The 22,564-nt window shown below is 40.9% G+C and overlaps 3 protein-coding genes across 5 annotated transcripts; 2 read left to right on the plus strand and 1 right to left on the minus strand.

The window, feature by feature from the left end:
- The first annotated feature begins 1,388 nt into the window (after positions 1-1,388).
- Positions 1,389-3,121, plus strand: LOC119732695. Its single transcript, XM_038206333.1, has 2 exons — positions 1,389-1,622; positions 2,169-3,121. The coding sequence occupies exons 1-2, from the start codon at positions 1,408-1,410 to the stop codon at positions 2,467-2,469; spliced, it is 516 nt and encodes a 171-aa protein (XP_038062261.1). The 5' UTR covers positions 1,389-1,407; the 3' UTR covers positions 2,470-3,121.
- A 784-nt stretch (positions 3,122-3,905) lies between these two features.
- On the plus strand, positions 3,906-9,430 carry LOC119732208 (cyclin-dependent kinase 1-like). The gene is made up of 8 exons (XM_038205640.1): positions 3,906-4,034; positions 5,454-5,569; positions 5,865-6,021; positions 6,409-6,529; positions 6,819-6,989; positions 7,363-7,526; positions 7,913-8,054; positions 8,485-9,430. The coding sequence occupies exons 2-8, from the start codon at positions 5,515-5,517 to the stop codon at positions 8,596-8,598; spliced, it is 924 nt and encodes a 307-aa protein (XP_038061568.1). The 5' UTR covers positions 3,906-4,034; positions 5,454-5,514; the 3' UTR covers positions 8,599-9,430.
- Positions 9,431-9,910: 480 nt separating this feature from the next.
- On the minus strand, positions 9,911-22,550 carry LOC119732206 (la-related protein 7-like). 3 transcript variants are annotated; one of them, XR_005271520.1, is made up of 12 exons: positions 22,403-22,550; positions 21,396-21,627; positions 20,922-21,022; positions 20,649-20,732; positions 20,247-20,411; positions 19,149-20,023; positions 18,821-18,965; positions 18,366-18,464; positions 17,773-17,935; positions 17,514-17,611; positions 13,939-16,997; positions 9,911-13,577 (listed from the first exon to the last, which is right to left on the minus strand). XR_005271520.1 is itself a non-coding variant. In XM_038205638.1 (11 exons), the coding sequence occupies exons 2-11, from the start codon at positions 21,577-21,579 to the stop codon at positions 16,947-16,949; spliced, it is 1,965 nt and encodes a 654-aa protein (XP_038061566.1). In that variant the 5' UTR covers positions 21,580-21,627; positions 22,403-22,550; the 3' UTR covers positions 9,911-16,946. The 3 variants fall into 3 exon arrangements, 1 of the variants encoding a protein (XP_038061566.1); XR_005271519.1 differs by having other exon boundaries at positions 13,757-16,997; XM_038205638.1 differs by having other exon boundaries at positions 9,911-16,997.
- Positions 22,551-22,564: the final 14 nt, after the last annotated feature.

Below are 22,564 nucleotides of genomic sequence, written 5' to 3' on the forward strand. Positions count from 1 at the left end.
ACAACTAAAAACTGAAACAAACAAAAATCTCTTTATATTGTAAAATACACATTATTTTGTAAATGGTCGCTATTTCCTAACTTGAGCTTTATTTTCAACGCCGTTTTCACCATATACCACCAAAATATTGTAGTTTAGGGCTTATAACAGGAATATCTTAAATCAAATTCAAAGTATAGATGTAATTTTAACTCCTATGATTTAGCCTTATAGGCCTATCCCGACTTAAAGTTTTATATGAACAACTGCAAATTAATTTTTATAACCTGACAAGTGACATTAAAAAAAAACATGTTGCCATCAAGAATACTAAAATTAAAATAGAGGAAAAAATGAGGAAAAATATATCAATTGTAAAACTGTGATTTTAACAAATAAATGATAAGATAATTTTTTTTAGGGAAATGAATTATGAGTAATAAATTTTTTATAAGCATTTATATTTTTCATAATAAATAATTTAAAAAAATTCGATTCGAAAATAATTTGTTTGCATTGCAACTGTTGGATTCTTTCTTTTTATAAATCGTCATTTAACTTTGATATAAATCAACTCCCCCGGCCCCCCCCCCCCCCAAAAAAATAATAGCACTGATATTGAAAAGTTTTTAATTCCCATGCAAAGTTGCAGACGTCAACGAATCCCTTTTTTTTCTAATTTTTCCCTTCAAATCTCAAGTGACCTAACAATTAGAGGCCGTGCAGTAAAATAATACCAAAATGTGAATTTATACAATTCACTGAGAAGTGGGGTGCTCAAACCGTGCGACTGTCTTGTGACGAAATATGCCGATACATTTACAATGAATGGATCAAGAAGCTAGGGCTATACCGCATGTTTTATGGTAACGTGTACAAGCGCCAACAACGCGTACGACAATCACTTTACATGTATTTCAGTTCATTTGTCATTTAAAAAGAAAGTTTTTTGGAGTTTAGTTACTCCATCTAGGCTGACTGTGGATTTAACAGTCAAGAAAAGACGCCCTACACACGATGGGAAATTTCCAATGGATAACTAATGGACGTCACACTCTATAGAAGCTGAAAAGAAAAAAAATAAGCCTTATTATCATCCTGAAATTAGATGTTAATTGCAAAGTAAACCAGACGATTCCTTAAAAGGCCAACACGAAGAAAAAAACTAACTCGGAAAGTTAAAGTGCAGAATACCGCAAGCGGACGGTATGGCATTCGGCATTATTGCTCAACGGTTCGTAAACCAAAACTTTTTTGTAACATTATTATGCTCTTGACAAAGTGGTCTAGGGAGAAAAGAATATCCAAAATTCGTATGAGTAGCGAGAAATACTTACATAATATCTCCTTCAAAACTATCATCAGCTAGAGGGCCGGAAGGCCAGTTTTTCTTTAAAATACTTGACGATAAAATCTCGCAGACGTCCGATGTGCACAACATCTCTGCAAACTTACTGTATAAATGGCGCCCTCTCCTGTTTATTTAAATTCAACATGGCAGACTCCAGCAAGGAACACGATTCTGCTTCGCCTTCGGGCAGACGAATTTTAGATAAAATTTGCTTCTCGTGTTTACCAGTTGTAGGGGCTGCAAGCCACACATTATTTGCCATGCATATACTGGATAGGAACCTTCTGCCGGGGTAAGAAGCAAACGGTTTTAGGCCATAAGTCGTAACGATTACAGACGTCCATCCTGGCTTGCGCGCGCTTGTTCTGTGAATCATAAAATTCTCGGTTAGGAATAGGACAAATTTGAACTGAACAGTCCACGCCCCCAAAGTTAACCCCATAATCACTGAACATGCTGAACCAGTGACAACTTGACAAGGGAATGAATGCCTCCGCCTATGTTGCCTTTCATCATTTTTAAATACTTACTAGCTTGAGTAACTCCAGCTGACATGTTCCATATTCATTCACATGTTACATGTGAATGAATATGGAACATGTCAGCTGGATACTGGAGTTACTCAAGCTAAATACTTACTAGCGTAAAATTTGACTAGGCCTTGATGACTAAAAAAAATGACTTTTTTTCTGGACATCTAACACAATATGTAAGGGAGTGGGAGAGAGAATTCACCCCCCCCCCCTCACCACCACCCCCAAAGTGAGGAGGTAAATTTACCTTTAATCCCTAACATGCCTAGAATTGTGCATTATTTGTGTGCCCTTTTGATTTACAGATTGTTCCCAAAGTGTCACTTGGGCGTGGCCAACAGCCTCCTCTTCAACTCCCACCTCGGGATCGGTCTCTACGTCTTCAACCGCCCCTGCCTCCGCACCGCCTCCATGCAGCAACGCGTCCTCTGGAGTGTCTACAGCTCGGCCATGTTCAACTTCGGCTCTGTCTTGCTGTTTGCGACAGGAAAACAGTTATTGGCCGAAGATAAACTGGTTGGAACGCTCTATGCCATGTCAGCGAGCCTGTGCTTCTTAGTCGTCGGAAAACAGTTCTTTGATTTCTTGGACTCGCGTTACTTATGAGAGAATTGCCTTTTGATTCATGGATTTGTAATTTAGTCAAAGAAGTTAAAATCTGACTTGGAAATTGTTATAACCCTACATCCAGGAGGGGAAAAGTACTGCATGATTAAATTTTCTTATCAACTGCAGCTGTATGTTTCTTTATAAGCTGCCTAACAGAAATATTTTAGAATAGGTGCATTACGCGCCATGTACAAACACTGGCACCAGTACTACTATCATATCTTGCCTTTCATAAGGACTTCCAGCACTGGCAATATTCTTTGGCATGAATTGCCTTTTCTTCACTCTAGTTCATAGTGCAAGATAAAAGAAATGTCTGTATTTACAAGGTGGACGGAACTTCGATCATTTTGACAAAAATTGTAATGACCTTTTGCATTTTGATGAGGGAGAAATTTTGCATAAATTTGAAGAATTTGACCATCAAAAGGACACACAATTAGTTTTAAAATGTGCAGCATTTTACAAGGCACATTAATGTAAATATATTTTGGGAAGTATTGGTAACTCTACTTCACTGGATTGTATTTAATAATGTTCTTGTGAATTGAAATCGCAGGCTTCTTTAATGTTGATTTGTTTAACCTCAAACAACGATGGGAGATAAATTTATTACATAAAAGTTGTTGATTTTGACGTTTTGTAAAAATAGCTTATTGGTGTAATTCACTTTGTTCTCACAGATCACCCCCCCCCCCTGGCTCCCCCCCCCCCCTTCCCCCCCCCCTTCCCCCCCCCCCCCCCTTCCCCCATGACCCCCTCAAAATTAGAAAACTGTTTATTGATTGCATTTTTTGCAACACATTATTGAGTGTTCCTTACACAGGGGTGTGAAATCTCAGCTTAAAAGCTGATTTCAGCTATTTGTTAGTTTTGGATTCAGCTTTTTTCAGCTTTTTCCCCCTCACTTGCTGTGTACAAATGTATAGGACATTTCCAAAGTTCAGCTTTTTTACACCTTTTTCAGATGTTTTCAGCTATTTTTATCAGTGGTCACTCACATCCCTGCTTACAGGGCCCTCTAGAAAACTTTGCCCCTTGACTGACCCCCAACCCTCCTTAAATTAGATCCGATTCACTGCCCAAATGTTTTTGACCTCATAAAATACCCACCACCTCTACCCCCACCCTATTATACATCATATTATACATCCTACCTCATCCTTTAAACCCTCTCCCAACCCCTCCCCCCGGCCCCCCCCCCCCCCAAAAAAAACCCATAAATAATTAATAGTGGACCTGGGTTTAGTTTCATCAGCATTGAGTAAAACAAACCCTACTTAAGAATAATAGATTTTGGATGTATTTTTTTCTTTTAAATTCAAACTTATTTACCCAATGGTCGGTCCGACGGGCACGCCCCTTTAAATCAACTCCGGTCGATCCATTCAAAAGAGGGCGCCCTAAGCTTTCCGCGGCACGCTTTCGTCGTACGTCATACACGTAGCTGAACGCTGATTGGTCCGTTGGCATTCCTCGGCGGTTCCGATTTGCTACTTCGAACTTCGCGGTCACACAAATGAATGACATCGGCGCAGCGCGGAGGTTTAAATGGTCTTGAGGTGAGTGGAGAGCCACATTTTTCGGTCATTTTTGAGGGAATTTTTTAATAAGAATTCGGCAGATTTTTGCATGTTTAGCTTTTTGAAAGTATACGTAGAATCCTCCTTTATCTGGTAGTGTAGTTTATGGCACAGAGTTACGATAATTACACTGAAAAATAGGTGTTTATATGCAGGGGATATCGACCATTGTCGTCCATTTGATGCCCACAATGAATTTGATTTTGGGGGTCTTTGTTTCTTGATTCTTCTACGAACAGTCCGGCGCGGTTCTAACTTCCAGAGCCAATATTTTGTTTGAGGGGGGGGGGGAAGCAGGCCAGGTGGATCCAGAAATTTGTTCAGGGAGGCGTGCTTAAAATGTGAAATGTAGACCGGTTATATTTTCTCAGGAACGCATGTCAGGACACTCGGCATGCTTAGGCCTCAGAAAATCAATAGGGGGGGGGGGGGGGGGCTCGTGCCATATTTTCAAAGGGGAGGCGCTGATCCTACAATCAGGCACACTATATTAACGCAAAATGTACAAACGTGACAATTGACGAACATGACAAATGCACCCGGCCTTCTCACAACTATTTATTTAGGCCATTAGGGGGAGACCATTCGCATGCCTATGACATGTCACATTCTTACATTTTGCTAGTGCAATTTTTTTTTTTTATGGAATTTTTTGGGGGGGCTAGACAAATCTTTTTTTTTGGGGGGGGGGGGGGCGGCTAAAGGCCCCTCTAGCCCCCCGATACGTAGAACCGCCACTCCGAACAGTGCAATAAATTATCATCAATCCACGTGCATAGCTTGAGTAACTCCAGCTGACATGCTCATATTCATTCACATGTAACATGTGAATGAATATGAGCATGTCAGCTGGAGTTACTCAAGCTACCACGTGCACAGCATTTTGCAGTCCTTTGATGATTATCGTCAATGATCATGATGATGTAGGCCTTATAAGTTATATAATCAATATCATTGTCCCATTTGAATATCATGACAATTTTAATTTTTATTACAAACACCTATTTTAGTATTTGTTACTGTCATGATGATGATGACTGCTTTAAGCCGAGTAACAAATTAAATAGTTTTTCATCAGGGCTTCTTGAAAGAATGAAGCTGAAAGAGGCAGATGTTCCCCCCCTCTCTCCCCCCCCCCCCCCCCCCCCCCAAGAAGGCAGATTTTCAATTAGGCCCCTATTACGGATTGATAATTTGATTCTTCAGAAAGATTCCCATATCTGGCCATCTCTTATTTTTCCCTTCAGTGACCTATCAGCCATCATAAAGTGAGAATAGGCCTATGTCCAAAAAAGTGAAATTTAGCAGGAAAAAATGTTAGAGTATTTATGTAGAAAACACTTGCATTTTGTTAGTTTAATAACCTTTTTATTTCAATTTTTATTCCTATTTGAACAGTGTAATATAGCCTGTACAGTCTACATCGTGTACATACTTGTATAAACCAAAGAATTCCACAATGGAGAAGCAACTAACGATGGAAGACTACTCGAAAATTGAGAAGATTGGAGAAGGTAGGAATTTTAAGTCAAACAAACTAAACCTTCTCAAACACCATTTTTCAATTTAACTTTAAATTTGCAAATGGTCTGTTGAAATACTTTTGGCCTAGCTACGAGCCCACTGTCTAGTGGACTTGTTTTTGCATGAATTTGTGTGGATTTCTGAGGAGTCTGGAAGTAGCAAAAATGACAAAAACATTCAGGTGCAATTATACCTATTTCTTGCCTGTTCAGATTGTGTTTTGATTCCTCTTTCATTAAACATTCTATGAAACTTGTTTACATTCAAACACTGTGGTTCCTGCAGGTACCTATGGAGTGGTGTACAAGGGTCGTTGTAAGAAGGACGGCAGTATTGTGGCCCTGAAGAAAATCCGGCTGGAGAGTGAGGAGGAAGGAGTTCCCAGCACCGCTATCCGTGAGATCTCACTGCTTAAGGAGCTGCAGCATCCCAATGTTGTCAAGTGAGTTGAACAAGATTCTGTTACCGGTACTCTATTTATTTGTATGATGATTTCCTGATAATTATATGAGTTGATAGTTCGGGAGGAGAAGTCAGACCTAAATCAAAGCAGTTCAAAATGATTTTGATAAATTTGGGACCGTCGGACTGTAAAAATATTAAAATACTGCATTTGAAGAATGAAGGAGTCCATGGTCCCTTTGAAAGGATCTCATGCAAATCAGGAGCCAAGTTTAGTGTAAAATTAAAGTATTGTCATCACACTTTATAATGACCTGCAATAATACATGTAGATGGAGTAATTCAACATGATTTAGTTGCCGACCCTGTCTTGACTTTGGAGCTCCGACTTTAAATCACCTCATTTTTGTTTCCATTCCATGATCAGCTTGAGCAATGTCCTGATGCAAGAGAGCAGATTGTACTTGGTCTTTGAGTTCCTGACCATGGACCTCAAGAAGTACATGGAGACCCTACGAGGCACTACCATGGACCCAGCTCTTGTCAAGGTCAGGAAAAATTCCTCGAACCCATCAATAAAATGGCCCTCCGTAACATTTTTTTTTTTGGTCTGCTATAAAACTAGTCAGTAGGAACTCTATTTGTGTTACTGTGGAAGGAAGCCAATAATGTTCAAGGGCCATCTAGCTCTTTGTAGTGTCTGGTTGTTTTTTGTTAGTTTTGTTTTTAAGGAGTAATCTGTAAAAAAAAAAATGCAGATTTTGCTAAGCAAATTGCTAAGCATTGCAGAAGTCGGAGTTTACTCCATATTCATTGTCATTTACTTTTGCCACACAGAGCTATCTCCATCAGATAGTCCAGGGCATCCTGTTCTGCCATTGCCGTCGGGTCCTACACCGCGACTTGAAGCCCCAGAACCTGCTCATCGACGAGAAGGGCATCATCAAGCTGGCCGACTTTGGCCTTGCGAGGGCGTTTGGTATTCCTGTCCGAGTCTACACACACGAGGTGAGATTTTTATTCTTCATGCAATCAATTCAGACAGTGCACAAAATAGACACTTAAATATCAGGATGTATTCCAGTGAAATGTCAAGAGGCCAAGGTGAAATTAGACACCATCCAAAAAAAACCCACCCCAATAAACAAAAATGGAACTGCCATACTCACAGTTCTTGTGACCAAGTTTGACCAAGCTACCGTGATCACCCTACCAATGCCATACCCTACAATAGCTTTAACAGTCCTGAATCCTCCAATTTCAATACGATTTTGCACACCCCCTAGGGAGTTAGGGTTAATTTAATAAAAGGCATTATTTTATTTAAGAACCTGAAAATCCCAACTATTACAGCTTTCCCCCTATACCTTATTCTGTGCAGGTGGTTACCTTATGGTACAGGGCCCCAGAGGTCCTCCTTGGCTCACCAAGGTACTCCACACCGGTCGACGTCTGGAGCATAGGCTGCATCTTTGCCGAGATGGTCACTAAGAGACCACTGTTCCACGGCGACTCGGAGATTGATCAACTCTTCAGAATATTCAGGTAAAGGCAGGCACAATTATTTCCCCAATTTAGGACACAAGTATTGAGTAAGCAGTAACAATGTAGGAACTGTTCGTGGAAGCATAGGTGTTGTTGAATGTTGGTTCAATTTTTATGAGCAGATGTCGGTAGCGTAGTCAAGTCTATCACAAGTCATCCAGTCCCAGGTCAAGTCACAAGCGTAACAAATAACCTGTGACGAAAGCATTCTTTATTATTGTTGATCCCGTTTCCTGTGACTGGAATTGTACAAGAATTTGTGATGGACTCGACTACGACACAAGGTTGTGTCTGTGGCTGTTAGCATCGGGTGCATGCTGATGCCATTTCCCTGTTACTGTGTAACGCGCCATCTTTTTTTTCTCCAATATTTTATTTCTACCCAGAACCCTGGGCACACCCACGGACAAGACATGGCCCGGCGTGACAGAGCTCCCAGATCATAAGTCAACATTCCCCAAATGGACGACCAACAATCTCGCCAAGTCTGTCAAGACGCTGGACCCTGAGGGAATGGACCTCCTACAGGTAGGACTTTAGGATTAAAGTTCAACCCAATCTTGAAGAATTGAACCCAGTATTAATATACACTTCACAGAAGATTCGACATCTGAGGTTTTGTGCTTTTACCAAACACCCCATCACTTACACCGTCAGGTTAAATCAATGATGGATGGATCTTGGTTTCATTTGACCTGGATACTGCTTTAACTGTACCCACGGCAGAAGTGTGAAAATGTCTTTTGCAACTTAATGGAAGATGCTGCCGTCTCGTCCATTTCTTAATGAGTTTTAAACACAAAAGTTGCATACTCAAAACTTCTTCGGACATCTTACACCGTTTCTGGTTTCTTTTTTTCGTATTTTAACCATGCCACAAGTGCCAGTATGCAGTGTCAAGAAGTATGAAAAAAAATGTAATTGTTTACACCTCATTCTAATTGTTTTTTCGTCACAGAAAATGCTGATCTACGACCCAGCCAAGCGAATTTCATGCAAGGCCGCACTGTCGCACCCCTACCTCAAAGACTTCGAAGGGGGCACAGTCTTGCCCACAAGACTAGGTCAGTAGACAACCAAGGGACCTACTTTCGCGTGTACATACCGACAGCAAAGTTGTATCATTTGTACAGATTTCAACCTGAGCGGAATATCATGACCGTTTTAGTACATTGGTGTTGTAAATGATTGATTGTTGGTGAATTCCGACTCGTCCAATCTTGATATCCATTTTTCGGAGAATTCAAAGTTCTTGTAAATCGTAAACTACAGTGCTGCAAGTTTCAGAGGTTTTGAATGCTCGAGATAAACCTGCTGTTGTGCAAGGATTGTGGCGATAAATTTACTTCATGGGGAAATTATCATTTTGTATGTAATATGACTCGAAATAACTTAATCATTTTATAAATGTGGCTGTTAATTGATTCACGTATTCTTTACCATGATGGAAATTGTTTAGAGCTTTGTATCTTGGAATTGTTTAATTAGTTCATATTGTTTTCCCTCTGTAAACATTAATTTAAAAGACACTTGAAGTGTTTTCTTGGTTTTGTGAGTAGCATAGGTTCTGTTTATATTTATACATGTACTTCAGTAGTGTAAAACCGATCTTTTGAAACATAGAGTCAATTTCAGTGTACGTATGGTGCAATTAGAATTGTGAACTTCAGAACCTCTATCATAAAAAGGGTTGTTTTGTAAATACAACTGGCCAACATCACAGGCCAAGCATCCACCGAGTTTTGAACTTGTGTACATACTCATTCAGCAACCTGTTGACAAAAAAGTTCATTTCAGAATTTGAAATTCTGAACATAACACAACGTAAAATGTAACGAGATGTTTAGAACATTGTAAAAACTGCGGAACAGTAATAAAACAAGAACATGAATTGTGCAAAATTAGGAACTCTGTCAGCCTTAGTTTCATATTTAAAGGTGGTTTTTTTTTAGGGGGGGGGGGGGTTAACAAACTTGGTACTGCCAACTCTAAACTTTCAAAACGGTGAGGAAAAAATCTTACTTTTTGGTATAAACTGAATATGAAGCAATCGAAACCAAGTTCAAAGACAAAAATAACAAAACACAGGTTAACCCAAACACTCAGCAGTTTTTTTAATGCAAATCATGATGGTACACGTACATTCCATGAAAATAAGTGGCGTGTACAAATTTAGAAAACCCCAAATGCGGGGTTTTTTTGGTGAATTTTCTGAATGACTAAATATTAGTGGAGGGGATAAAAGAATGAATGAAAAGACAAACTCCGTGTTTTAAACAGATTTATAGCGTGCTAGTCCTGAATTATGGACCTTACAAATAATACACCAGCAAAACAATTTAACTTGTAAAAGAAAATTGTCATTTCTTGTAAAACTGAATTTTCCCCCTTCCAAACTTTAAAATACATGTATCTTGGACGGAAAGTGATGTATAACACATTTAGCCATTACCAGACAAACTCAGCTACATGTACTTTGGGGAAAAAAATCACTAAAAATGCCAACAGCAAAGCAACAACAAAAATGCAGTGTGCTTAGCAACATTCAGAGTTTTATTCAGTTTGCTTCAGTTTCAACCACACAAGAGCCCTTTTAAAAAAGGGAAACAATCCTCAATGACACTTGAACTTTCAAATTCTGTAACATTAACTCAATGTGAAGTTATAATGAAATTTGTCAAATCAAAGACGTGGGTTTTTTTCAGTTGATATTTTCCTATCATTACAAAGTTATTCCCTTTTGAATGAGACGGTGAAAAAAAAATATCACTGACATATAATTATTGAACTGTTGCTTCACAAAATTTGAATAATTGGCTGCCAGACCATAATTCAGCACTCGAAGGGCGGGTTATTTGTGCACAGATCGAAAGCCCGTTTTCAGAGGGTTGCAGATGCCCAAAACTGGAATAAAGTTGTTGTTGTTTTTTTAAACAAAAAAAGTTCCATTTTGTGCAAAAATGCATGGAGTATGCATCCTTAAAAACAAAATTCTCAAAAACTTAAATAGATATTGAAAACTCTTAATATATTTCCACCAGTTTCCAGACATCACTTTTCATTAACATGAACATGTTCCTGTATGCAGTTAAAAACAGACTCGTCAAAAATGCACCAAGTTTGGACAAATCAAAAATTTATATTTTCATAATCCATTGCTCATTCAAATGGTTCGACTTTTGCAGGCAAATTTGAACAAGTACACCTCCATCTGAAATTGTACACCCCATTGAAGGTCAAGACATTCTTGGAGTTAAAGATACTGTCGCTACCTCAACAAACGCTGCCTGACCAAACAGCATGAAAAGCAACAAAAGACAGACCTCCCCAATGACAAAAAGAACATGGGAAACTAATACAGAAAAATCAGGTAAAGAAATTTGAGAGAAACAACATTCCGAGGAGAAACAAAAACAGTATCGTGAGCATTTTCGAAAGAACCCAGTCATCATTCAAAGGCATCATACAACAGCAAGGATACATTAAGACAGTTGGAACATCTTATGCCAGAAAAGATTGGATGGTCAGGTGGGTGGCGGTTCTTGACTCACCAGTTGTGAGTTGAAATTTATCAAGATGACACCAGATCCATATGTGACAATAACTGGAATGAGACTGATGCAGGGATCGTATGCCACCATCTCCGGTTCTCTGTGACCCAAAAGGCCAAGTCTGGAGCCTACTTTGGACAAGGAAGTGGCCATGTCCATATGAAAGGTATGACATGTGAGAGCTCTGGTCATTAGCAGGTGACAGTAAGGTGTTTGACTGTCTGTCCTTTGACACCAGAGGTACCATATGTGACAATAACTGGAATGAGACTGATGCAGGGATCGTATGCCACCATCTCGGGTTCTCTGTGACCCAAAACGTCAAGTCTGGAGCCTACTTTGGACAAGGAAGTGGCCATGTCCATATGGAAGGTATGGCATGTGAGAGCTCTGGTCATTAGCATGTGACAGTAAGGTATTTGACAGTCTGTCCTTGACACCTGAGGTACTATATGTGACAACAACTGGAATGCCACCGATGCAGGGGCAGTATGCCACCAACTCGGGTTCACAGTCGCTCAAAAGGACGAGTCTGTTGCCCACTTCGCTCAAGATAGTGGCTCCATTTTACTTGAACGGTGTAGCATGTGAAAGGTCCGAACAGAAGGTAACTGACTGTTTGTCCTCCCACTGGGAAGAAACAATTTCCCAATTAAACATTCTTTCCACAGGAGCACATCGCCTAGGTAATCAGTCGTCATTCAAAGGTATCTTACAATAAGGATATTTTCAGTTCAACCAGAGGTACCTTTATATGCGACAATGACTGGAATGCCACGGATGCAGGGATCGTATGCCACCATCTCGGGTTCTCTGTGGCCCAAAAGGTCAAGTCTGGTGTCTACTTAGGACAAGGAAGTGGCCATGTCCACATGGAAGGTATGACATGTGAGAGCTCTGGTCATTAACACGTGACAGTAAGGTGTTTGACCGTCTGTCCTCTGACACCTGAGGTACTAAATGTGACAACAACTGGAATGCCACCGATGCAGGGGCAGTTTGCCACCAACTCGGCTTCATAGTCACTCAAAAGGCCGAGTCTGTTGGTCAAGGTAGTGGCCCCGTTCACTTAGACGGTGTAGCATGTGAGAGGTCCGAGCACAAGGTGATTGACTGTTTGTCCTTACACTGGGAGGAGAAAGAACACATTGCCAAGGTAATCAGAGTATCAGTCGTCATTCAAAGACATCTTGCAACAGCAAGGATACTTTCAGTTCCATAAATTGGACATCACAGATGCAAGAAAAGAGAGGATGTTCAGTTGATTGGTCATTCTAATCTCACCAGTGGCTGCGTTGAGATTTACCAAGGTGACACATGAGGTACTATCCACACACATTGGTATGGCAGAGATGCGAGGGTGGTATACCACTGTCTCACATTCTCTTGGGCCCAAAAGATGCCACTGATTTGAAATTTCTGGGCCCGAGAGGGCAGGTCCGATGTCTACTTTGGACAAGAAAGAATTCCCATTCACACTGAGGGTTTGGCATATGAACGCTCACAGAGAAAAATAACGAACTGTCCATCCTACTGTTGGGAGGAGAAAGTACAGCTTCAACCACAGACACAGGTGTAACATGCCACCTACTTGAGTTCTCGGAGGCCCAAGAGGGCAAGTCTGGTGACTACTTTGGACAAGGAAGTGGTCCAATTCACATGGAAGGTGTGGCATACTTATAAGGCTCAGAGAACAAGGTCATCAAATGTCCTTCCTTTTGCTGGGAGGAAACAATACAGCAAACATCACAGACACAAGCGTATTATGCCACTGATTTGAAATAAATTTCTGGGCCCAAGATGGGGCAGGTCCAGTGCCTACTTTGAACAGGTGGTCACGCTAAAGTGGAAGGTTTGGCATACTAAGGCTCAGAGAACAAGGTCACCAAATGTCCTTCCTTTTACTGGGAGGAAACAATACAGCAAACATCACAGACACAAGTGTAATATGCCACTAATTTCAAATTCTCTAGGGCCCAAGAGGGCAGGTCCGATGCCTACTTTGGACAAGAAAGAATTTCAATTCACACTGAGGGTTTGGCATATGAACACTCACAGAGAAAGATAACTGACTGTCCATCCTATTGTTGGGAGGAGAAAGTACAGCCACAATCACAGACGCAGGTGCGCCACCTACTTGATTTCTCGGAGGCCCAATTAAGAGGGCAGGTCTGGTGACTTCTTTGGACTAGGAAGCGGTCCAATTCACATGGAAGGTTTGGCATATGAACACTCACAGTGAAAGATAACCGACTGTCCATCCTACTGTTGGGAGGAGAAAGTACAGCCACAATCACAGACGCAGGTGCGCCACCTACTTGATTTCTCGGAGGCCCAATTAAGAGGGCAGGTCTGGTGACTTCTTTTGACAAGGAAGCGGTCCAATTCACATGGAAGGTGTGGAATATGAACGCTCACAGAGAAAGATAACGGACTGTCCATCCTATTGCTGGGAGGAGAAAATGCAGCCACAACCACAGACACAGGAGTAACATGCCACCTAGAGTTCTCTGAGGACCAAGAGGGCAGGTCTGGTGACTTCTTTGGACAAGGAAGCGGGCCAATTCACATGGAAGGTTTGGCATATGAAAGCTCACAGTGAAAGATAACCGACTGTCCATCCTATTGCTGGGAGGAGAAAATGCAGCCACAACCACAGACACAGGTGTGACATGCCACCTACTTGCGTTTTCGGAGGCCCAAGAGGGCAGGTCTGGTGACTTCTTTGGACAAGGAAGTGGTCCAATTCACATGGAAGGTTTGGCATATGAGCACTCACAGAGAAAGATAACGGACTGTCCATCCTACTGTTGGGAAGAGAAAATGCAGCCACAACCACAGACACAGGAGTAACATGCCACTTACTTGCGTTTTCGGAGGCCCAAGAATTCCAATTCACCAAAGGGTTTAGCATATGAGCACTCACAGAGAAAGATAACGGACTGTCCATCCTATTGCTGGGAGGAGAAAGTACAGCCACAATCACAGACACAGGTGTAACATGCCACCTACTTGAGGACCAAGAGGGCAGGTCCGGTGACAATTTTGGACAAGTGGTCCAATTCACAATGAATGTTTGTCATATGAACACTCACAGAGAAAGATAACCGACTGTCCATCCTATTGTTGGGAGGAGAAAGTACAGCCACAATCACAGACGCAAGTGTAATACTTGCACTTAAAAGGTTACTTACTGCCTTTCCTTCTGCTGGGGAGAACCAATATAGCCACAATCATAGACACTGGTGTAATACCCCACTTATTTTAATTCTCTGGAGCACAAGAGGCCAAGTCCGATACCTACTTTGGACAAAGACGTGATCCCATTCACATGCAAGGTTTGGCATTTGACGGCTCAGCAAGATAGATTTCAGAATATATCCTCCCTACGTCAAATATCAATTGGGACAAGGAAGTGCTCCCATGCACATGAAAGGTTTGGCACATGAAGGCTCACTCAGAAAGGTTACGGACTGTCCTTTGTTCTGATTGGAGGAAACAATTCTAAAAACATCACAAAGGCAAGTGTTATACAATGTATATGCCACTGATACAAGATTCTCTTTCCAGAGGAAAAGACGGCAGTCTTTTGGACAAGAACGTGGTCCAGTTCACATGGAAGGATTGGCATATGAAGGATTAGAGAAAAAGATTTGTGACTGTTTGTCATTTTGTTAAGAGGACACAATATTCCAAATATCACAGATGCAACTGTAACATGCCACTGATATGAAATTCTCTGGGTCTCAAGAGCAAGGGGGGCCTAATCTGGACAAGGGAGTGGCCCATTCACATAAAAGGCTTAACATATGAAGGCTTAGAGAACAAGGTTACTGACTCTCCATCCTGAGGGAAGGGGAGGATACAGAGAACATCACAGACACAGGTGTAAAATGCCACCAACTTTTAGTCCCCTGGGGTTCAAGACGGCAAGTCCGGTGCCTACTTTGAACATGGAAGGTTAGGCATGCGATGGCACGGAGAGTAAGATCAACGAATGTCCATCCTTTTGTTGCAAGGAAACGATGCAGTGAACATCACTTTACACGAACGTCACTTTACAATACTCCAACCATCACAGACGTCAGCTGTATGCCACCAAGAAAATTATCTGGTGCCCAAGACGGCAGGTTCGGAGCCTACTTTGGACATGGAAGTGGTCCCGTTGGCTTGTCATATGAAAACGAGGAGAGATAGGTTGCAGATTGTCAATATATATGATGGAAGAGAAAAAACAGCAACTTTCACAGATAATGTAATATGCCACCTCCCTTGGGCTTAAGAGGGCTGGTCTGGTGCCTACTTTGAATGTGGAAGGTTGGGCATGCGATGGCACGGAGAGTAAGATAAAAGAATGTCCATCCTTTGTTGAAAGGAAACAATGCTATGAACATCACTTTACAACACTCCATTCATCACAAATGCAGGTAATACATGCCAACAGAATAATTATCTGGTGCCCTGGATGGCAGGTCCGGTGCCTACTTAGGACAAGGAAATGGTTCCGTTCGCAAGGAAGGTTCGGCATATGAAGACGTGGAGAGAGAGGTTACTGTCTTGCCTTTTAGCTGGGAAGAGAAAATGCAGTCACAATCACAGACGCAAGTGTTATATGCCACCAAAATAAATTGCCTGGTGCCAAAGCCGGCAGGTCTGTGCCAACGTAGGACAATGCTTGGCATGTCAAGACGAAGAGAGGAAGGTTGCAGACTGTCAATCCTTTTGATGGGAAGAGAAAATACAGACAATGGTTTAATGAGGCCAAATCTGGTGCCTACTTTGGACAAGGTAGTGGTCCAATTCACATGGAAGGTTCGGCATATGAAGGATCAGAGAAAAAGATTACGGACTGCCCATCCTGTTGTTGGGAAGAGAAAATACAGCCACATTCGCAGACAATGGTTCAATGAGGCCAAATCTGGTGCCTACTTTGGACAAGGTAGTGGTCCAATTCACATGGAAGGAGTGGCATATGAAGGATCAGAGCACAAGATTACGGACTGCCCATCCTGTTGTTGAAAGGAGAGAACACAGCAAATAACGCAGACATATGTGAAATACACCACTGATTTGAAATTCCCTGAGGCAAGGAAGATTTGGCATATTAAGACTCACAGAACAAGCTTACTGACTGTCCATCCTTTTGCTGGAAGGAGAAATACAACCATAACCCCAGACGCAGTTGTAACATGCCACTACATGTAATTCAAATTCTCTGGGGTTCAAGAGGCTAAATCTGGTGCCTGCTGACTCCCTTCTCCCAGCGAAGATGCAAACTTCCAGGATACAGACAGCAAGGATTCACCATCTGTTACTTTTGTGGTGCACCCGACGATGAGTACGGTAGAAAAGCAATTATTGGTATGAATTGTTTAGTAGGCATATGATCAAACTAGTTTGCACAGCTGAATTTTTGGTTCGTCTTTTAAAACTTGTAATCTGACTTTGTTTGAACTTATATGGTCCTTGTACTATCATGTAAACATTAGGAAGTACACACAAAAAAAAGGTTAAGGGCAAAAAAAAAACATGAACAAAGTTGATGTCTGGAAACTGGGTAAGAAACCTTGCCAGTGACCATGATGACTTGAAAATTGTTAAAATGAAAAATTGTACTTAAAATTAGGAGACTTTTATTTCATGATCAGAACATGGTTGTTTAATTAACTGGTTTGGTTTGAGGTTGGCTTTATCTAATACAAAACATACAAAGATGCACACTAAAAAACCCACTCTTTGAAGAACGTAACAAACGGCAGAAAAGGCAAACAAATTCAAAGAGAACGTTGGCATCTTTTTAATGTTTGTAGTCATCACACTACCAGTACTTTTGCGGCATGACACCATTTACCAAAGATCATGTGTCCGTTCATTCATCGCCACCGAACATGATGTGATCCCTTTTGGCCTTGTCTTTGATCTGTAAGAAAAAAATAATAATAATTTGGTGCATAATCTGTACTTTGTTGTTTCATTTAGAAACTTTCACGAGGGAATATATAATGCTATCATAAAAATAGCAGTGAATTTTTCACAATTTCTGATGGTTCCTTTTAGGCTACAGGCATAGAGCATTGTACAAAGAGAAACGTGTGGTCTCTCCAAAGTTAAAAACCTCTTCTTACCCATTACCCTCTGGGTATTTTCACAACAACTGCAAAAGTGAGAAGCCTGCCCAGTGTAATAAGCTACAAATCAGAAATCCAAAGGCCAATCAAGCTGCTTCTGAGTCTGTAGTTTCCAACATCAACAGGATACAACAATGGCATCCCTCAAAGGGATTGACTCAAAATTGGCATAAGTAGTCTGAGATGCACTTGTACTGGTGTTGATGGCCCAATGCAACAGGATCCCACGTACTTTAACACCTGTTATATTGGTCTGTATCTGGCTGAGTTAGGGTTAGGGTTAATATGATGAAACTATTCTCTTTTACCCTCTCAACGCCACGTTTCTTTGGTTTCCTTTTCTTAGTGGTCAGCTTGGCTATTCGATCTGCCCTCAATTTCTCCCAGTAATTCTGCTCGTCTTGTCCTGTAAGAAGAGAAATACTTTTGAGGTTTTCATTTTTTTTTTTTAAATAACAAAACAGTGTTTGGTTTGTATTTTCAGGGCAATCTTGAAGTCTCTGTTTACAATTCTTGACCAACAGATTTCAAAGACCACACTAATTCGTGTTAAGTAGATTCACAAACCTGACAACAGGTTCAACTGCACCGGGCCGCCGTCATTGGAAAGTTTGCTGGCTTTTCCAAGTACTGCCTGTGCCCCCTCTGCAGACTGAAGCCGTACAAAGCCGTCAGTATCCCCACTATTTAGCTCAATGTAGGCGACAGGCGAAATTTGTTCCAATTGCTCCTAAAAAAATGCATACAGAAAAATAGTTATGAGGGTAAAAACACTGTTAGACATTGAACTGAAACAGACCATGTACCATTTTTGTCCAAGCAAAGTTGCACTCTTGTAAATGTTACAGCCGATCAATTCAGTAAAATCGAACGTGCATGTACATCCGACCACATGATGTACATGTATAAGGTCATTAAGGTGAAGGAGGAACCTGGTCAGTATTTATTTTTTGCTCAATAGATGTCACATTATTAGTGACGATCACATTCACTTTTCCAACAGCAGCTCATTAAAGTTTCCAACATGTACATCTGAATTTAAGGAATTGCCAAGCTCAAAATTGATTGTGATAGATGATTTTTGACTGAGTAGTTAAAGTGTCAACCTCTACTTCTCGAGTCTGATTTCAAGTTGGAGTATTCAAAGTAGAATATCTTACTCGGAGCTCCTTGCGAGATTCAAATGGCTTCTCACTCCTGATTTTCAGCACTACGCCGGCGTGGAACCCGGGCTCAGTTGATTTCACTTCAGGAGGTGCCTGACAAAAGAGGCGGAGGGGAGGGGAGGAAAACAACATTTGGATTTAATATAAGGTCAGTGATTTCTATTTCAGTGAAAAATTTATACAATTTATAACATGGCCCTTTTGAAATAACATTCAGTGATTCAAAAGGCATTGCTTGACAAATATAATCCAATAAGATAGTAAAGTCATTTTAGGGATATGGTTAGAAATACACTAGTAAGCAGGAAGTTGTGGATTCCAGTCCCACCCGAGTAAGCTTTTGAATTTTTTCGCAAGCTCTACCATAACCTACCCAATATAAAATTTTATCTCCCCCAAAAAAATACACAAATTGTCTTCTTTTATAAAATAATTGTGATGAGGATTACCTGAATTGATGCCTTCTGTTCACACTGTTGGAGCTCTTGTCTTGGTGTGCCCTTGGCCCATTCTTTCCTTAGTGTCTGCTTCATCTGTTGCCTGCTAGCCTTCTGCAGGGCAAGATATTCCTCCTTCATCACCAACCATTTCTTCCTACAACCATGAGGAAACCAGAACTTCATGTTGGATCAGAATAACACTGTCTGCTGTTTCAGAAACAATCTTACCTTCCTACAAATGTTGAAACTAGGTGTTACATATTCCACATTAAATACATTTTTTTGAGCAAGATGCAAACATTTTTAAAGCAGGTATTAAATTTTACGTTTTGCTTACTTCGGAATGACACTGAGTTGCATCATGGGTGCAGCATTTCCGTCCTCTTTCTTATTTCTCCGACTTCGACTTCTTTTCTTCCTCTTCTTGTTGCCTTCCTCCTCCATCATCTCTGACTCTGTCCTCCTCCTCTTGGCATCTTGTCCATCCTCCACATAATCTTTGTTATCCCTGTGATGACCTGGCAATGAACTCTTGACCTTTAAACTGTCCACACTGCCATTGGAATTCTCCCGTTTCCTCTTGTGAGTCTCTGACCCATAGGCCTTCTTGGTCGTGGAGGAATCCTTGGCTGACTTTTCATCTTTGACACTATGATCTGATCTGTCACCTTTGGAACCTGGGTCTGACCTTTCACCTTTATGTGACCTGGCCTCATGGTTTTTACTGCCGTGTGATGATCTCTCATGGGCACTGTCGCCACCAGAGTGTTTTCTTTTCCTGGAGTCCTTTTTGTCCTTGTTCTTGTCCTCGTCTCTTAGCTGCAACTGGTCGTGCTTCTTTGTAACCATATCCTGAGATGCTTCAGACTTCCTCTTAGTCTTCTTCTCAAGCTGTGTTCTGTCATGAGCATCTTCCTCTGTTCCTTCACTCACATCTCGTTTTCTCTTTGATGCAGATGCCTCCTTGTCATCCTTAACTCTGCCCTTCTTCTTATTTATCTGTTCCCTCTCTGCATCCTGTGACGTCTCTTCAGTCTTGCTTGCCTCCCTCTTTCTCTTGGTTGCCTTCTGCTTAACTTGCTTCTCAGACTTCTTGCCATTACCTTGCTGCTTAGAGACTGCTGCCTGTTCTGGTAGAATCAGACGCCCTTTCCGAGTCGTTGGGAAGTGGCCATCAGGATCGGGCTTATCCCTTGGGGGGTTGTTTAAGAGCTTTATAGACAAATAAGAAATGAAAAAAACAATGTACATGTATATTTACCAATTCCACTTTAAGGCTTTGTTTTGTTAGGTGGTTGCTCGTTTTTGATATGTTCACTTTTATCCCAATTAATTTGCTTTGCATTTAAATTCTCTTGAAGTACAAACTAGCTGTAGGTTGTAAAAACAAATAACTTAAGCCAGGTATCCATAGATATAAATTCTGTTTTCTCACCTTGCAGGCTTTTGCTGCCCCTTCAGGAGTCGAGAACTCAATGAATGCAAACTTCTTTGGATCACCAGTCCCCTTATACCTGGGCAGACTGATGTATGCAACGGTACCACAGGCACTGAATGCTTTACTGAGCATATCGTGGTCCACATTGTGGGGAAGATTTTCCTAAGTACAAGTAAAAAAAGTTGGGGAAAAAATATCAGTTTTGTCAAAAATTATTAAAACTGGTTAATAAGTCAACATGGTTTGAATGGTATGCACTAGATATCCATCCGACAGGACACTGCCTGATCTGCTTGAAGGAGTTTTGCATGTGTTGCACGCAGTAATCTTACATGAGTTACAAATGTCAAGGACCATGTTAAAATCCAGGAAGACAAACACACTACACACAATTCTTACCACATAGACGGTGACATCATCGATGTTATATTTGGGTTCCTCAATCGGATTTGTTCGACGTATCCTGGTTTTATCTTCGCTAACCTGAAAGGTGCAAGAAGTCACAAAGGCAAATTATTTCATAAACATCAGGATTTAAACAATATATCTTATGCTCGTCAAGTCCCAAATCAGAATATTCCTCAACCAAATTTGCAAAACAATTCAGTGTCTGGTTATGGTACACTTAATTTGTTTTCTTACAAACTAAAAAGAAATCAAGGGTAGTCTTACCACTAGCGCTTCAGATTTCCCAAGTGCTCTAGCAATGAGTGCCTGGTCCTGAGTCAGATTTTGCATCCGATTGAAGTTTGCGACGGTGGCAATGTCAACATCTAGATGCAAACAACAGACAGAGTTTCACATGCAATAAGAATGGTTTACCATTTTTTCGAGGTAAAAAGGGCAGAAAAGGGGAAAAACATTGCAGGAGGGGCAATAAGTAGATGGGCAGTGAAGACAATTAACTTTTACATAAAATGTAAACGTTTTCAACAGCATGATGTATACATGTATGTACATGTACATGTCCACAGCTCAGTAAGGAACGAAGGTTTTATTAAGTTAAGACATGTCAAGAACAGGCAATAAGGAACTGCTGCAAGGGGAAGGGTAGTTGGAACATGGACAGGATGGGTGCATTTCCTTTAAGTCTAGACATAATTTAATTTCCCGGATTTTAAAGGGCTTTACTTGTGTTGCACTCACATCTGTCTTCAGACTTGTCGATTTCCTGTCTGAGGAAGCGATCTTTACGCAGGTTGGCGTCACTGAAGTAGAACTCAACTTGCTGTTTGATGTCGGCCTGCAACTTCTTCAGGCGTTGTCTCTTTTTCTTCTTGTCTTGGCCACTATCGGTGGCATCAGGCTGAGGACCTGATTGGCCATTCATGGTCGATGGTTAATGGTGATTACTTGATATGCTGCTTCAGTGACGGATCTGCAGAAAAAAATACATACCAACACATGCACAAAATATTATCAAATCACTGATTAAAGAAATGGTGTAAAAAAAAATGGAAAGCATAAAGTCTCCTTTTCATTTATTTTCGATTTGCACGGTCAGGTTTTCCTGACATTAACATAACAAGCATTTATTTTATCATTAATGTCAAGTTCATTTCCATCTGAAAACCTGGAAAATAAGGCATTCATCCATGCCAATGCCATGTTTCAAATATAAATGTAATTTACTCACTTCCTAAATTAATTTACATAACTTACTTGACATGTTTTAATGAATGTCTGCATGTTAAAGTGGAAATTATAAACATGCAGCAAAATCTGATTTTTGTTTTACAATCAAGCATGTCAAGTGTACAACTTGAACTATGAACTAACACAATCATGATGACAATATTGAAGCATGCATGCAGTAGCTGTCAACATGTCTTCAGAGGCATGACGTGTCCAAAGTACATTGAACCATTGCGTCAAGTTACACAAAAACTCACAAAGACACATGCTGTTGCATGACATGTATAAGTACAGTACATCTACGGAGGTAAAATTAGATGTACCAAACTATCATAGATCATAGATCTAATTCTACCTCCATGGTACAGACATGCCGCAGAGCCCACATGCCTGCAATAGCTATGCCATGGTAGCTGGTCCAACTTTTATTGTCAGATTGTTCATGTTGCATGCTGACTGCTGTGTCTTCATCACCCAGCATTTGCCCAGTTCCTTGCGATTATACTTCGTTAACAAACCTTTCTGAGAGCTGCTCCACTGAAGATATCCTTATTCTGTTAAGATCAAAATGCGTAAAGTCAAATTTTAGTAAAGGTTTTGATTTTCACAAACATGCAGCCGCACCCGGACGTACAAAAAAGGACTGCCCCGGCAAATTGGCGAGCGCCACCACCGTATAA

Source organism: Patiria miniata, unplaced genomic scaffold, assembly GCF_015706575.1.
Source record: "Patiria miniata isolate m_02_andy unplaced genomic scaffold, ASM1570657v1 HiC_scaffold_24, whole genome shotgun sequence".
NCBI lineage: Eukaryota > Metazoa > Echinodermata > Asteroidea > Valvatida > Asterinidae > Patiria > Patiria miniata.

Coding starts and splice junctions, on each gene's coding strand:
- LOC119732695 (XM_038206333.1), top strand. CDS start 1,408: ATGTGCACAACATCTCTGCAAACTTACTGTATAAATGGCGCCCTCTCC. Junction 1,623..2,168: donor GATAGGAACCTTCTGCCGGG/GTAAGAAGCAAA, acceptor TTTGATTTACAG/ATTGTTCCCAAAGTGTCACT.
- LOC119732208 (XM_038205640.1), top strand. CDS start 5,515: ATGGAGAAGCAACTAACGATGGAAGACTACTCGAAAATTGAGAAGATT. Junction 5,570..5,864: donor AATTGAGAAGATTGGAGAAG/GTAGGAATTTTA, acceptor TGGTTCCTGCAG/GTACCTATGGAGTGGTGTAC. Junction 8,055..8,484: donor AGGGAATGGACCTCCTACAG/GTAGGACTTTAG, acceptor TTTTCGTCACAG/AAAATGCTGATCTACGACCC.
- LOC119732206 (XM_038205638.1), bottom strand. CDS start 21,579: ATGAATGGCCAATCAGGTCCTCAGCCTGATGCCACCGATAGTGGCCAA. Junction 20,733..20,921: donor GGAAATCTGAAGCGCTAGTG/GTAAGACTACCC, acceptor TGCACCTTTCAG/GTTAGCGAAGATAAAACCAG. Junction 18,465..18,820: donor AACAGAAGGCATCAATTCAG/GTAATCCTCATC, acceptor CTCTTTTGTCAG/GCACCTCCTGAAGTGAAATC.